Below are 15381 nucleotides of genomic sequence, written 5' to 3' on the forward strand. Positions count from 1 at the left end.
AAGGTGACACACCTTTTGAAGCACCATTGCCTGCAGGCCGCCCCAGCGTCTCAGGACCAACTCCAGAAGCCAGCAGTAGGCAATTTGGATGCTTTTCATGCTTTGTGGTGTGCAAGGATTCAAAGAAGGATTCTCTTCTTCTGAGCTGCCTTTCCCATTAGTAAAGTTGACTCTGAGGCAGGAAACAAAGTGCACGAGGCCAGTTCCCCAGCTGCAACAAAGCCAAGGTCTTTCCCAAGGTCCCTGCCTGTTGCTAGGAAACTAGGCACTGCTACTGTGGGCCTTTTGCCCCCAAACTCCAAGGCTGTGTGGACTGCAGCCAGTTAGCTCCCTAGCTCTGCAGGAGCCCTTCGATTTTATCCTTACGACACCCAGCATCCTCAAAGGGAAGTGAGAATCAGCCTATCCCTGGCCCCCTAGTACTTCCCAAACATGAAACTGAGAAGTGAAAACTGAAGGCCGTTGTACCACCCTCTTATTATCAGAGTGTACAACTGCCATCCACGGCAGCTGCTGCCTGGGGAAGTCAGCCATTTATTTAATGCCTCTCCAGACAGAACTGCCTCTAGCCTCCCTTCTGTGGCTGGAACACTTACAACTGGCCTTCCAACTCTCACGATCCTGTAGTGGGATGTAGAGGGGCAGAGTCCCGCATTCCTGGGCACAGGGATTCTTGTCCCTGTGGAGTTTTGCTCTTGGTTCTGGTTGAGAGGACCAGCACCCTTAGCTGAAGAAAGCAACAGAAGAGGAGAAAGGGCAAGGAGGACAAAGAGTTCTACCGTGCAGAGTGGAAAACTAGGAAATCACTCAACAGATGTCCTTAAGAAAGCGTGTCTTCCTGGAGGGAGGAGAAAAATTGAGATTTTAGGAAGGAATCTGTCTTGTCTTGAGCCCAGTGCCTAGAGTTGTTTTGTCTTTAAAGGCTCTGCAGATTCTAGGACCCTGTCATTCCTTCACTCCCAGCGAAATAATGGATGGGATGGGGCAGTTGGGGAAATGGTGGCTGCTACAGTCACTTCTCAGTCCCAACATTATGTGGTAAGGGACAGATATTTCAGGGTCTGAGGCAAGACCTAGAAGCCTGAACCTCCCTTCCTAAGGAGTGCAGAGGTCAGGACTGGCGATAAAGAGAACCAGCCAACTGGTCTTAGGTTCCAACCTCTTACCAGGGCTGACTCTAGATCGCTCTAGGCTTGGCAAAATGATGTGATCTACTCAGACTCTGGTGAGCACAACAAACTAAAGGCATGGCCTCCCTAAATACCACTTGAACTCTTGACAATTTTTGGTGTAAGTGGGTCTTTTTAAAAAATATACTAGTTCTTCCTAGAGCTGAGATACAACAGAAAACTGCAGGTCTCTAGTCCCCTTCATTGGCTTGTTTGTGCTTCTTGAGAGCCTAAAACTGGCCTCCTGCCTCTTGCCATCCCTGTAGTCCACTCCAGCCTTCAGGCCTCAGCCACGCTCCACGCTAGAGCAAGGCAACTGTATCCACAAGGTATGACCATAGTCTTTGAAAATAGATTTTAATTTTAAAAGGCATGCCAATTTCATCCTATATACCTCTGAAGTTATAGTCACTCAACATTTCTTGAGTACCTACTACTCACCAAGCATGGTTCTGAGATCTGGGGGATACAGCAGTGAACAAAACAGGCCAACCCTCCTGGAGCAGGACAGTCATTAGAGTCAAGGCTATCCATGGGCCAGGGAAAGAGCAGTGCAAATGACCACTAACATGCCAATTCACTAGGTATTTTTTAAATCCATATCTGCTCCCTTGCCAAACAATGACCAAAGTCAAACTGAATTCACCATGTCTCTGTAACTGGACAAATTGCTCCTCGTTCCTATCATTGGTATTCTCACTTCTAACCTACCCTGCCCAAGCAGGGGGTACAGTTAAGATGAAATAGAAATTGTTGGACTTTTAAGTTGGAAGACCCAGATCCAAGAAGGCCATTGAACCTTTCCAGCCTTAGTTTTTGTGTTTTGCTTTGGTTTTGTCTATGAGATGGGTTCTGTGATATATTATTGTAGCAAAGACTCCCCCAAGTAGTAAGGGCCTAACCTCAAATGTTCTTAAGGTCCAAAACTACCTTTTTGAAGACCAACTGCGATGCTGTTGCCACAGCTGAAGGGAGAGGTATTGAAGGCTTGAGTTAGAAACATGGAAAAGGGAGTGATGGATTCAAGAGACACACAGAAGTAGGAGCAAAAGGATCTGGTAACTGACTGGATGTCTGCTTCAAAGATAAGGGGAGGAGTAATCCAAGATTCCAAGATTATCTCTCCATGATCTTTTCAGCCCAAGTGACTGAAAGTGGGGCCACCTCAGTTTTATGCCCCTCATTAATTTCTTGAGGTTTAGCTCTTTGTTTTTCCAAACAGAAACAAACTTGGTCCATATTGATTTTTAATGACTGGCTTTGGGGGAATTGCAACCTCAATGCAAAAACTGACACTTTATTTTCGTTTCACAGCACTCCAGTGTCTTTCCATCCTCCCCTCCCTCTGGACTTTCTGACGAGCCCCAGTCTACCTCTCCTTCGCCCAGCTACATGTGGTCCTCAAGCGCACCACCCCGCTACTCTCCACCCTACTATCCGCCTTTCGAAAAGCCGCCACCTTACAGCCCCTAGAGGAATGCCTGCTGGCTATAGAGATTATTGTGGCTTTTGTATTTCTGCTTTAGTGGAAGTGTGTACGGTACAAAATTTTAAGTGAGATTCTTATGCGTCAAGTTTTACAACAGCCTGCCAGCCTAGGGAAAGAGAGGGACGAAGCTTCTTCGTTATCAGTGCAGAGCAGGGGTGGCTAGGCTGAACGCAGCACTTCTGAGAAGGGCAGTGCACACTCTAAATGAGCCTGGAGAGCCAGCCCCGCAAGCAGCTTGTGTTGGGACCTGCACTACCCTATGGCAGCTCCAACCTCGTGTTGAGAGGGACTGTGGTTGCCATCTCTGTTTCATTTTGTGTAAACGGAGTGCTGTCCTAAGGCCCTTGGCAGGTTGCCACCCTAGCACATTGGCAAAAAGAACCTGGCTTGTAGGCCCTGTCTTTCCCCACCACTACTGTCAGTCCCTACGGAAAATTTCCCAGATGATGGAGCTACATAGTAGTTCCAATACAGAGAGTTCTGACTAAGATTTAGTTTGCTTGTGTCTGGTGTTGAAAAACACTGCCCACATCTTACTCCTTTATTCTCTCTATTGTAAAAATGACTATTGTGATCATTCAGCTCAGCTTTTGTTACTGGTACCTCTCAAAGGGAAAAGTGCAATATTCCCTCAAGTAGTGAGGAACATGAGTAATTGTTCAGGAAGCACCGAAATACACAGAGCAACATGTGAGGTTTTAAGTCGATCTCAGTTATACAGATTAACTTAGGGGACAGTGGTTCTACTACATGTTGCAGTATTACAAAATACATTTGCTACAGGAGATACAAATCTTTCAGTTAAAATTCAGAGGTTCAAAAATGCTATATTAGGTTCTTGGTTCATGATACGAATTGTTACTAATCTTTCTATTTACTCTTCAAATATTGTGCTTCAATCCCAGCAAACCGCATGGATCCTGCACCCTACCCCAAAAGAATCATCTGTATTTTAATGCCACTGCTCTTACTGGTCATTTTTTCTGTTGAGACCAATCATGACAGTGTTCAAGATTATGAAAGCGTTAAAATGCCGCTTTAAGTCTGCTAAACATCAAATGTAGCCAACTTGAAAAATTCTTAAGTGTTATCATAGATTTAAAATCCACTCGGCACATTGTATTTTTGTACAGTTCTTTTTATTATATGTAGCTTTAAATCATCCACCTGATGAATTTAACACTTTGGCACCCATGCCTTCACTTTAGAATGAACACTTTCATTGCGATCTTAGGTTAACCTGAGAATTGACTGATTTCAAGGAAGCCTGATAATCCTACACTTGTATAATGTATAAATACAGGGCTACAAGAGGGTACCTAATCAGATAGTTCTGCAAACACAGAACACATACTGGAAAATTTTCCAGCCAATTTTGCTACCTCTCAACTTGATGGATTAGAGGTAGCAGGCAAATGCTGGTGCTCCCATCTACCTTATAGACACCCAGCCATCAAGAATTATCAAGGCACAACAAGTGCCCTCATTGTTCACAGTAAATGTTTGCAAAACGTTCAACTTCCAGCATCATGAATGATGTCTCATCCAGATTCAAATCTGAAAAACCATAACCCTTTTGCATTATTTAAAATTACTATTGTTTTCTACAGTTCTGAGCATATCAAAATTCTACTGGATTTCAAAAAGGGACTAACAAATTGACGTACTACACAAATATCAACTTGTAATACTCAATTTTTTTGCCATTTACACTTTACCTTTTGCTTCAATGAATATTTAATTTTTTAAAAGGCACCATTACAGGGTATATCCTACATTTACCACATTTCTTAAAGTGTTAAGATTCTATGACTCATTTCTATGTATTTTTCTTACTTTACAAAATAACTTGAAACAATAGATTTTTGTAACACTTAATTTGAGCAGCTTCATTTTTTATTACATTGAATTATATAAAATGCATGTTACCTTAGAAAAATTAATACCTGCTGCTTTACTCTTTTGCAAAACATTTGCTGTAATGAAGGAATTTGTACTTCCAATATGTACCTTGACTGCATTTTGTAATATTTACTGCTTTATTCCTAATTCTGCTTTGAAGTATTGAACTGGGCATGAAACATTAAAATATTAATCCAGAACCTGTATAAACTGGATGTTGCTTAAAATCCATTCTCACTGCCATGTTGGAAACCCAGATTGCTTTTGTGATGTTTCAAATAAAACTATCCTCCTCCTTATCCACTTACATGTGTCTTCATGGAATCTACGAAAGTATTAAAAACACTCTAAGTTAGCAACTGACTCTCTTTTGACTATTATGGTTTATGATACAATGGGGATGTGATTAACCAACATGTAAAACCTAACGGGAAATTCTGCTTAACTGTCATCAGAAATACAGCTCATCTCCTATGACAAAAACTGAAAAAAGAATGTAAAAGTCTAAATAATTTTTGAAATATAATCTTATAAAAATGCACTAAAAATGCACTCAAAAATCAGAATTAAAACCTTTTATTTTTGCCATAAGAAACTCTATGAACTAGTATCAGGTAACAGTTAAAGAAAAGTAGAACTTAAAGTCATGATAAGGAAGATTGTACAAGTATGGACATTACAGTATTGGGTAGAAATGAGTAAGGTTCCATATGACTGACAGAGGTGAGGAAGCCAGTGCTGTGGAATGAGCAAGTAATCCCTTAGACTATACATGCCTTGACAATACAAAATACCTCGATCATCTTTACCATTTGTTTTTTTGGTACAATGGAAAAAAATGTAGCATCAATTCCTCATTCAGTAGTTGTATGTGGGGGATCATTACCACCAAAAGGATAATGATCATTTAAAATATATTTTAACATGAATCTTACAAGATTGCTATGATATCTTAAAATCTTTGCTTAGTTTGAATATTTTCACCTTCTTTCACCTCGTTTAACAAATCCTATTTCAAACGTTCCTATCCAGAATATTTACATGTAATTTAACACAGAGCAAATTTAAAGCCAACTTGAAAGAAAAAAAGGAAGTTTAATAGCCAGAAAGCAAAGTATAAAACAGGAAAAGCCTGTAAGTTTTAAACAGGGTCTTACTACAGATTTCCAAGTACAGTGTTTTAGCCCCAAAGGAGTATTCTACATGAATTCCAAAGTTTAGGTATAGAAACTTCTAGAAAAACTGAAGACCCTGACATACATGCAAGTAAGAGTCTTCTGGCAAAAATACAATTTTAGCTTTCCAGTTTCCCTCCTCCAAGAAAACTCAAGATACCTTCAGTAGGCATAGAGTTTAAATTTCACACTCAGATTAACATAGAGCACAGCAGCAGCAAATAATTATATTGGTATTATTCAGAATGGATAGTTTCCCATTATAGAATTAAGTTCTGGTTTGTCGTAACAGCCTTGTAGAAACTACCAAGTTTTATTATGACAGATTAATTTACCTATAAGTTAAGTCTGAAAGGTCTGGCAGCTCTGCTGGTATCAGTGTCTCTCACACTTGTAGAATGAATTATGTCTGGTGAAATAGCATTAATGAAACTCAAACAAATTTCCACTGAAAATTTCATAGTGCACCACACAGAGTAATATTATCAATACCTACACAGAAAGGAAACAGATACTGTGATTCCAGAGATCAGAGTCTTAAGTTGTAAGGTAATTTAAAATCTTCCAAGGATTACTTTACAAAATGGTTTGAAGGTCTAGATTCACAGAAAACAGTTGTGCATCATTCTAGTCCTCAGTAAGCAAAGGATTACAGTATTTTTCTTTCCCCTGGTATTATTGTAAATACTGATGCCTGATACCCTCAGCTACCAAGTTAAGAAACACTGAAATCTTTATCTTCAAATCTAGCTTACCTTCAGAAGAATGATGTATACATGAGAAATTATGATTAAAGCTTTAAGTTCAAGGTCAAGAAATAGACTATTTTCAAAAATACATGGTTAAGGAGAAAGGAAATATCTATGTTGAATTAAGAAATACTTAAGCAAGGTTACAAATGACTAATAACTATGCACAACAATCTTTTTCAGTTATCTATTAATTTTTTTCCTTTGCAAAAAGTCATTTACAGAAGTCCATCAAGTCAATCCTATTATAAATGCTAGGCTATATATTTGTTCCAACCTGCTTCCTTTTAGCACTAACACTTCAGTAAGTTGACTTTATTCTAAGTATTTAAATATGTGTCATTTTAAAAGGAAGAAAGGTGGTATTTATTGTTCTCAAGATAAATGGGAATCAACAAGCCTATAAAACATTCCACATATAGCTTCTGATTGCTATTGATAGTGCAGCAATTTGCAGATGGAATGAAAAGGTCTTGCTGAAGGGAAAATACTAGATCACTGATTCAACTATTTCAAATGAAAACTTCCTATCAGATTTTAAGTAATATGAACATTTAAAAATATATGCCAGCAGCCTCCTGCACAAAATATGTAGCAGTTTCATTTATGAAAACTATCATTTATAAAGATTTACATAAAATTAATGATTTGGTGGCTTTCAGATTCAAAATGTGAAAAATTTCATGGGAGTATTTCTAACCATAATGAGCAAAAAATCCCCATTCACTTCCACTCTGTCTCTTTTATGGAAGAGCACAGAATTCAAAACAAATGTGACAGAACTTTTCATCTCCTCCTGTCTGCATTATGGAAATTTGTTTCCCACTAGTATTTCTGCCCACAGAGACCACACTGCAAGGGTATGTGTGTATATACATATATATGTGTGTGCGCGCGCGCACACACACACACACACACACACAGTAGTCCAGCCACCAGTCTTTTCCAGACTATGGCTATAAAAGCAAGATTTAATTCTGATTAGCTAAAACTAATTTATTCTTCATATGAGACACTCGTCTGCATGGTCACTTTTGTGGTGGGAAGGAGGCAGGAGGCTGATAACCATTTGGACTACCAGAATACACAATCAAGTGGAGACTTATTCTGAAATTTTCTGTAACAACTTTAGAAGCTCTTACTTTTTATGCCATATACAAGACACAACACACATTTATAGTCTCAATATTAAGAACATTGAAAATTCAGCAGTAAAGTGCTAACATGGAAGGGGAGAGTTGTAAGATATACTAGGGATATGCTAACTCCAGTTATTTTCAAAGAAAACTTAGACTGCTTCAAACCCTATTCAGGAAACTACCTCTCCAAGCTTTTTTTCCCCCACCACTTTTAAATGAGCTGAAAGCTAATAACTACATAAACAGATAATTGGCGGAGGGGAGGGAAGAGAAACTTCTCAATCTCTACTCAAACTTTCAGAATTTGCTTCTAAAATTTATCAACTAGTCCAAGTAGACTACCTTTAGATGACATGGAAATCAAATTAACTTGTTTTCACCTTAATTCGCTTTACAGGTCTTCTGAAACCTCTGCCCCTTAACCCAACCCAAAACTTTCTGATATTCCAACGAAGTTCAATAAGATTCTGGTATTATAAATTCAAACTCAGTACTGCCATCTGTTACATTCTGTTTAAAAATCGAATCATTTTCCTGCTGAATGAAAATATCTTCCCAGGTCATTGGCTTGTTCTGAGGAGTAGATGTGGTCCCTACTGGAGGTTCTTTCCCAGCATCAACCTTATACCCAATACCATCATCCTTCATTACAGGCATAGTACCTGACCTATCAGAAAGGTATGTATATTGTCTGATCTGTAAAGACCTGCATGGATGTAAACGATAAAGCTTTGAGTCTCCAGAAGGATCTTGACTATGAACTGACTTTATGTGTGATGACATAAACTGATAGTTGATGAAAGATTTACCACAGGCCAAACACTGATACCTTCGCTCCCCTGTGTGATGAATTTCATGCTTTGTGCGATATTCTGCAAGAGGAAATACCTTTTCACAGTAACGGCAAGGATACTTCTTTTCCCAAGAATGAATGTTAAAGTGTCTCCGCAAGCTTGTCAGGCAGACATACGACCTTTTGCATACAATACAGATATAATAGACCCTTCCATCTACTATTAATTCATAGTGATCATCATGTTTTACTTTCATACGTTTGTTTGCCGTCTCACTGCTAGAAGTTTTGGGCATCTCATTCTCAAGTCTGGCCTCCCCTTCATCAGGATCATCTTTGACAGGGATCACTATGTCATACGTATCTTCACCGATATTTGCATAAACCTTGCAACCTGTTGACAAGCCTTCAATTTCAGTAGCTGTATCTAAAGTAATGATCTTCTGACCCTCTGTTAGATGTTTTGATCCTACACCTGGATCATTAGTGTTCCTAGTAATTACATCTGAAATTTTTAAAGAATTGGAAAGTGGCTCTTGGAGAAGTGTAGGAATCTGCATCTTCTGTGTCAATGATCCATCAAAAGTGGTATTTGGGGGGATATCAGCCTGTGGGACCAAAGATGTGTTACTGACCGCCGAATCTGGACTCGAGCTAATAGTGTCATCATCATCATCTATAATTTCCTCCTCCTCCTCTTCATTGGCCTTGTTTCCTGGTAAAACAGCACTGTTTGGTGGCTGCTGAGTCTGCACAAGTAAATTGATTGAAGGAGGCATGTGATTTGGAAGTGAAGAACTGACATTTGGTGGTGTAGTAAGTGGTGTCTGATTTAACAAAATAATGTTGGGAGTCAGATGTGCTGGGGCCGAAGATACAAGCAACTTTTCACTTCCTTGTGTTTGGCTCAGAGTTGACTGATTCACAGAAGTAGGAAGTTTCTGAGTAGGTGTTATATTTGTTAAAGGGGGAGAGTTATTACTAGCACAAGGTGCAACATCTGAAATAGCAACAGAGCCTGGATTCGGCTGGACCTGGGCCACTGCATTGGTACTCGGCAAAGTCTCCTTTGCAGGCAGAATCTCAGAGCAGAAAATGACATCATCGTCATCATCATCTGAATCGGTAACTATGATCTTTTTTGTTTCATAATCTTCAGCAGATAAGGAAAAAGACTCTGTTATAATAGGCATTATAGTGGCCCCATTATCTTGGGCTTCATCTTTTGATTTTTGTATTTCAAGGTTCTTGTCATTAGAACTGGGAGGTAAGGTTTCTGCATTACCATCCTGAGCTGTACCTGAGATGCTTTTAACCTGTGACAATGGGACACCAAGCTCTGCTATAAATTTAACTCCTAATAACTGTCCTGATTTAATTAACTCATCAAGTAAATCTGATCTAACACGAACAATTTTAGAACTGTATATATAATTGAGAATTTCTGCAAAGATCTCTGCTCTTACAAAGCTCAGTTCAACAACTTGCCCGGCAACTGAGAAGAGTTGATGGAAGTAAGTACTAGAAGCTGAAAGAATATTCCTGTGGGCCCGGAATTTTCGGTCTTCCACAATAACAGTAACATCACAGAAGAGTCCATGGCCACGTTGCTCATTCAAGGAGTTCAGCAGACTGCCAGAGTATTGAATGTCTGTAGCAGAAATCAGTTTTCTATTCTCCATGCCTATTAGAGAAAGGGAGGAGAAGGTGATGGGAGAAGATTAGGAAAGAAAAACAAAAGTACTTTATCATTCAGAATTTAAACTATCACACCATTAAATAAATAGTTTATTCAGTTTTAACCAAAGTTTGGCATAACTTTTTGACTCTTATATAAATTGTTCATACAGGCTGGTTTTTGGACCATGTGTCAAATTTCATGACTTCCCCCTAAGAAGAGACAAGCAAGGTGTAAACTGACCTATAGATTTGAACAGTAATCTCTTCCTATGAACTTCAAATACACGCATCACTACTAAGCAATTTTGAAATACTAGAATTAATTTTCTTTGTTCCAATTTTGGGTTATCTCCTCAAAAAGAGTTAAGAGTTAATTTTTAACTGCCTTAAAACTTTAAGAAAAGTCTTCATCATGAACATATATGTTATTCACCTGTAAAAGAATGATTTTAAAAAACAAAACAAAATGAACAAAAAAGGATTTAAATCAGAAAAGCTTGGTGTGTGCAATACTCAGTCCAAAATATATACTCTAAATTTTAACTTACCTTTAAGAACAGATTCAAAAGGTACTCCCTGCAGCCAGTAACTGAATCAATATTTATAAATGCTGACAATTATTACCTCTAAATTTCCCATTATTTTTGTTTTTATTTAAATTGGGGTGCCTCACCTAGATAAACTATGAAAGACCTTTCTTACCTTCTCCTCTTTCTTTATTCCCTTGCTCCTTCCCCTCACCTCTCTACCCTTGCAATCTCCAGAGGTGGAATATTAAACAGAGTGCCAACTGAAGTCAACAGATGCTATTGTAAAAAAATAAGACAAATGAAAAGGAAAGCTTATCATTTCTTAATGCTTATTTGCACAAAAACATAAAACATTTCATTGTGTTGGTAAAGAATTATGTGCATTGGTATGAGAACTTTTTTACACCAAATGTGTTAGTGAAAATGAAAACAAACTTATTGGAAGAGAGCAGACATCACTCTCGAAAAAGGAAGGGAGCAGTTAATAGTATAGCTGTGTACCATCCTAAAACACATTTTTTTTGCACTATGCAGAAGATAATCCCAGTTTTTTGTTAAAAAACAAAACGTGTGTGTGTGTAATAACAATCAGCTGATAAGGAATTTTAGTAAAGAAACATTGTTCTAGCTAATATTCTTTCCCTTTAAAGTTACCAATATAGTACGACTGTCATTACAGTGCTTAAGTTATATACACGTGGAAGGCAGGGCATCTCAAATATTTCCTAAATTTTTCAAAATTATACCTTAAAAATAGAAAGACTTAAAGTCTAGAAATCAAGGCTTTAAAACATCATCTGATACATGGCCTTGCTCCTTAACAGTACCAAGGAATTCCAGGTTACCATAAAGGTATTCATCAGAAAGGGGGTGACCTTTGGACAGCAAGCCAGCAACCAGGGCTTCTGGAATATGGGGATTTCGACAGAAGTCACTTAAAAGTGGACAAACGGGTTTTCTGAATACAGTTCCACAATTTTTGTCGTTTGCAAATGGCTTTTTCCAACAGGGAATGCATTAAATGTATGTGTCCAGGTGATACCAGGACTTGGTTTCATGTTGTTTGGGTTTCCTTCTCCCCGTTAGGAAGGGCCCAGAACAGCACAAATCAGTCAGAATCACCCACTGCACGATCTGCGACCTGACCGTGGAAAAGCCATTCCGTGATATTGTGAGACAAATCCTTGACTGAGGAGGGCAGGTGAAGGTAGAAAAGAGAGAAACGCCATTCGCGAGGGAGTGAAACAAACCAACACGCGGCTCCCTGCGGCAGCTGAACCCCATCTTCCTGCCTCCACCCCCTCTTTCCCATTTACACCCAGCCGGCCGCAACCAAGGTTTTTAATCCCAATCCATGCGAAAAGGCCGCTTCTGGCCAATACTGATGAGGTACGAACAGAACGGTGAGGGCGGGCGTTAACACGGTGAGCCACGGAAAGTAGAAGGTGGCGAAGAGGCGGGTGGGGTGCTGGGAGGGGATAAGGCCAAGCAGGCGGCATTGTTATGCCCTGGGAAGGGGACGCAAGGGGCGGGTGCGCCTGGCAGAAAAGCTCTAAATCAAAGTACGGGCTAGAAGAAAAAGAGGCGCAAAAATAAAGGCGGAGGGACGAGGGAAAAGCCAAGTGGGTCTCTGTGGTGGGCTCCCCACGCTGCGGGCCTACCCAGGGCAGCGGCAGCCCCTCGGCCCCTGACGGCGAAGGGGACCGCGCCGCGGCCCTCCCAGTCCGTCCCCTGCTTCGCTCCCGGGCCCACACAAAGAAAGGGCCGGAGGAGCGGAGCCGCCGACTCCGCCGCTTCCTGGTTCAAGTGAGGAGAATGCAAACGCAGGCGAGGCCCAGAGACGGAGGAAGGAGGCGCGCTCCCTCGCCCCCTCCCGGCTCCCGCCCGGCTCCTCACCTGCTTCCCGGTGCCGCCGCCGCTCGTCGTCGGGCCCCGCAGAAGGGTGGGCGTCCTCCAACAACAAGCAGCCGGACTCCACGGCGACTCGGCTCCTTCTTTAAACGTCGCTCCAGTCTTGGCCGACGTCGACGCGGCTGCCGCCACCGCTGCTACCGCTGCCCCACGCCGCCGACAGAGGGCACAGCGCGGGGGCGAAGCTCTGAAGTCCAAGGCGCCCTCCTCTTCCGAGTGCTGTTCGGGTCTTTCCGGAAGCGCGCGAGCGCTAGGCGGCCCCGCTTCGGCGCCCCACTCGGCTTCGACTGCTTCCGCAGGGGGCGGAGGAAGACTGGGAAGCTCTGGAGTGCTCCGCCCTTTCCGGAGGGCGAAAGGGTGGGAAAAAAGAAAGGGAAAGGTGGGATAATATAGCCAGGAGCGGCGGGGTTCGAAGGGAAGCTGGTCGCCTCGTCTAAATTCAGCGCAAGCTTCTAGGGCATAAAAACTGGTAGGGCCTCTGTGGGTTTCCATTTCTTTTGCAAGTTTGAAACTGCGCCAGTCGCCTGCTAAGATGATAGCCACCTGGAAATACAATCTGAGTAAATGCAATAGAAACTTCTAGGAAAACAAGGTAACAGCTACACTACAATCAACTATTTTTCAGAGATAAATCTAGTGTTTCAACAAGTACTATCTTTTCAGCTGAATACTAAATGTTATATAGAATATATATACGTAATATAAATACGATGTTATTTCCTTCATTTCAATTATCGTTTGCTGACCACCTGTTTCATCTGTACCAAATCTGTGTTAGGTTCTGTGGAATACAAAAATGAGTAAGCCTAGGTCTCTACCTTTTCAGAGCTCAGTAGGTAGGTACACACACATGGACAAAAATATTTGTACAAGATGTAGGACACAGAGAAGGGAATAGCAAACCGAATGTTTCTATTTGAGCTCTATCTTGAAAGATGGATACTAAGACTTGCACTGTTAGTCTATGACTTTTATTTACATAGCATTTCCTCCTCAAAGGGCTTTCGTGTCTGACACACAGAAGGTGTTCAATAATTGTTTAATGAATGAATAAACGAATGAGTTTTGGTAATTTTTTGAAATCCTCTGGTAATACACTTCTGACTGAGTACCATGATGAATGAAGCAACAAAATGGGTATTTGGAAAGCAAAATATTTATTTCCCTTTAGGCTGGTAATTGATCATAGTCAACTAAGCAGCCAAAACAGTAGCTTTTTTCTTTAACAAATAAGGCCATTAACTACCTTCATTTTCTTTTTAAAAATTATGTATAGGATAATATTGCATCAGTTTCCAAAAACTTGAATTTACACCGATTTAGTCAAAATCCCTGTGCCTCCTACCTACAAAAATCTTGGAGAAAATGTCCATCAGGCTATTCCAGAATGAAAACAGATCTAATTAATTTTCCTTAACATGAAATCAGACAAGGAAGTCATCATCTATCTATCCCTAATTATGTACATTCTCCTCAGTAAAGTAAAACCACATAGTAAAACACCAAAATGGTGTAATACAGTTGCATTTTCACACAGAAATAAATTCACATGAAATTCCTTAGGCTTTTCTCCAAGATTTTTTATTGTGGGAAAACAAACTATGTGGGCATTACTGCATTGTTGGTTTTTGATTAGGACTTAAAATTATGACAGTCTCATTGTTTAATAGAAAGCATTTCATGGGAAGTAGGAGTGCACGGTTATAAAAGAAACTAAAGCAGATCAGATGGTAGTATTTTCCTGGCAACTGAGCACTTAACAAAACTACTTAGCCAATTAGTGACCATTTTTCTGAGTCACCCTTCTCCAAAATTTAGTAGCAAAAAAATATTTAAGGAAATATGACAAAGTGCATCTTGAAAGTTTAGGGTCTCTATCTTTCAGCGGCTTAGTTAACTAAAACTAACATGAGACATATCTTCGAAATGCAGATCACAATGTAGCTGCCACTCATCATATATCAAATGTTTGTTGGTCATCTCTCAATAAACTGGAAGACACAATACAATTTATTTTGCACCAACAGCACTAAGGCCGCCAACATAATTGCTTAGCCTTTGTCCCTTCTTGAAAGGGCTTTAAAAGTGTGGAGCCTCAACTGAGGTATGATGAAAACCTGTTAATTCAAAGCACAGGAAATCTCTTCCCTTCTGGTCATGTCCCTCACCCCCTAGCCCAGCAAAAAAAATGTGAAAGCTACCTATAATTAAAGAGGATCCAGTGATCAGGAAGGGAATTTTTTTTTAAGTTAAGTTCTCAGTAGGAAAGAAGAGCAGACCAGGAAACTTGAATGGCCTTAAAAATTGCCTTTGGGACAAGATCATTGGAAAGTTTCATTAATTTTCTGTTTCTCAACAAGTGTTTCCACCTTTCACTTTCCTTTTATCTGCAGGTTTAACCCTACTTCAAACAGCCCAGGAGATTTTAAGGAGAAGAACCTATATCAAAAGGAGTTGATATACATCTGCTGAATGAATGAAGCCAAAGGAAGTGAGTGGTTCAAGGAATGGTGTCAAATGCTGATAAGGGGGTCAAGGAAAATAAAGTAGCGAAGTACGCAGTGGATTAAAAACAGGATGTGGAGCTATCAGTTGGAGCTTTCACATTCTAGAAAGGTTTTTGATTGGTTTATAATGGAATCAGTTAGGTGTTAGTGTTTGCTGGCCTTGTTTCAACTTGATTATGAATTCTATTAGGGCAGCAAAGTCTTCTGTGTTAAAATGCCAAGAATTTTGTGGGTACTTATACATATTAATTGATGATGATAAAAGATTTTAAAATGATATTCATTCAGTCCTTGAGCCCTTCCCCTGAATTACATTTAGTTTCACAGACTTAGTAAG

At 40.2% G+C, this 15381-nt stretch overlaps 2 protein-coding genes across 6 annotated transcripts in view; one reads left to right on the top strand and one right to left on the bottom strand.

The window, feature by feature from the left end:
• TMEM255A (transmembrane protein 255A) overlaps positions 1–3946 on the top strand; it is a 45839-nt gene extending 41893 nt beyond the window's left edge. For all 3 annotated transcript variants that reach the window (XM_036880808.2, XM_036880809.2, XM_036880810.2), the window contains one exon: positions 2484–3946. In XM_036880808.2, coding sequence (XP_036736703.1) covers positions 2484–2642 — 159 coding nt within the window. In that variant the 3' untranslated portion in view covers positions 2643–3946. The remainder of the gene's footprint in view (positions 1–2483) is intronic.
• Positions 3947–5120: 1174 nt separating this feature from the next.
• Positions 5121–12727, bottom strand: ZBTB33 (zinc finger and BTB domain containing 33). 3 transcript variants are annotated; one of them, XM_036880801.2, is made up of 3 exons: positions 12523–12727; positions 10799–10902; positions 5121–10100 (listed from the first exon to the last, which is right to left on the bottom strand). In XM_036880801.2, the coding sequence occupies exon 3, from the start codon at positions 10096–10098 to the stop codon at positions 8080–8082; it is 2019 nt and encodes a 672-aa protein (XP_036736696.1). In that variant the 5' UTR covers positions 10099–10100; positions 10799–10902; positions 12523–12727; the 3' UTR covers positions 5121–8079. The 3 variants fall into 3 exon arrangements, with proteins under 3 accessions (XP_036736696.1, XP_057352062.1, XP_036736695.1); XM_057496079.1 differs by lacking the exon at positions 12523–12727 and adding an exon at positions 12288–12482; XM_036880800.2 differs by lacking the exon at positions 10799–10902 and having other exon boundaries at positions 12523–12723.
• Between the last annotated feature and the right edge of the window lie 2654 nt (positions 12728–15381).

This window comes from Manis pentadactyla, chromosome X (genome assembly GCF_030020395.1).
Source record: "Manis pentadactyla isolate mManPen7 chromosome X, mManPen7.hap1, whole genome shotgun sequence".
Classification (NCBI taxonomy): Eukaryota; Metazoa; Chordata; class Mammalia; order Pholidota; family Manidae; genus Manis; species Manis pentadactyla.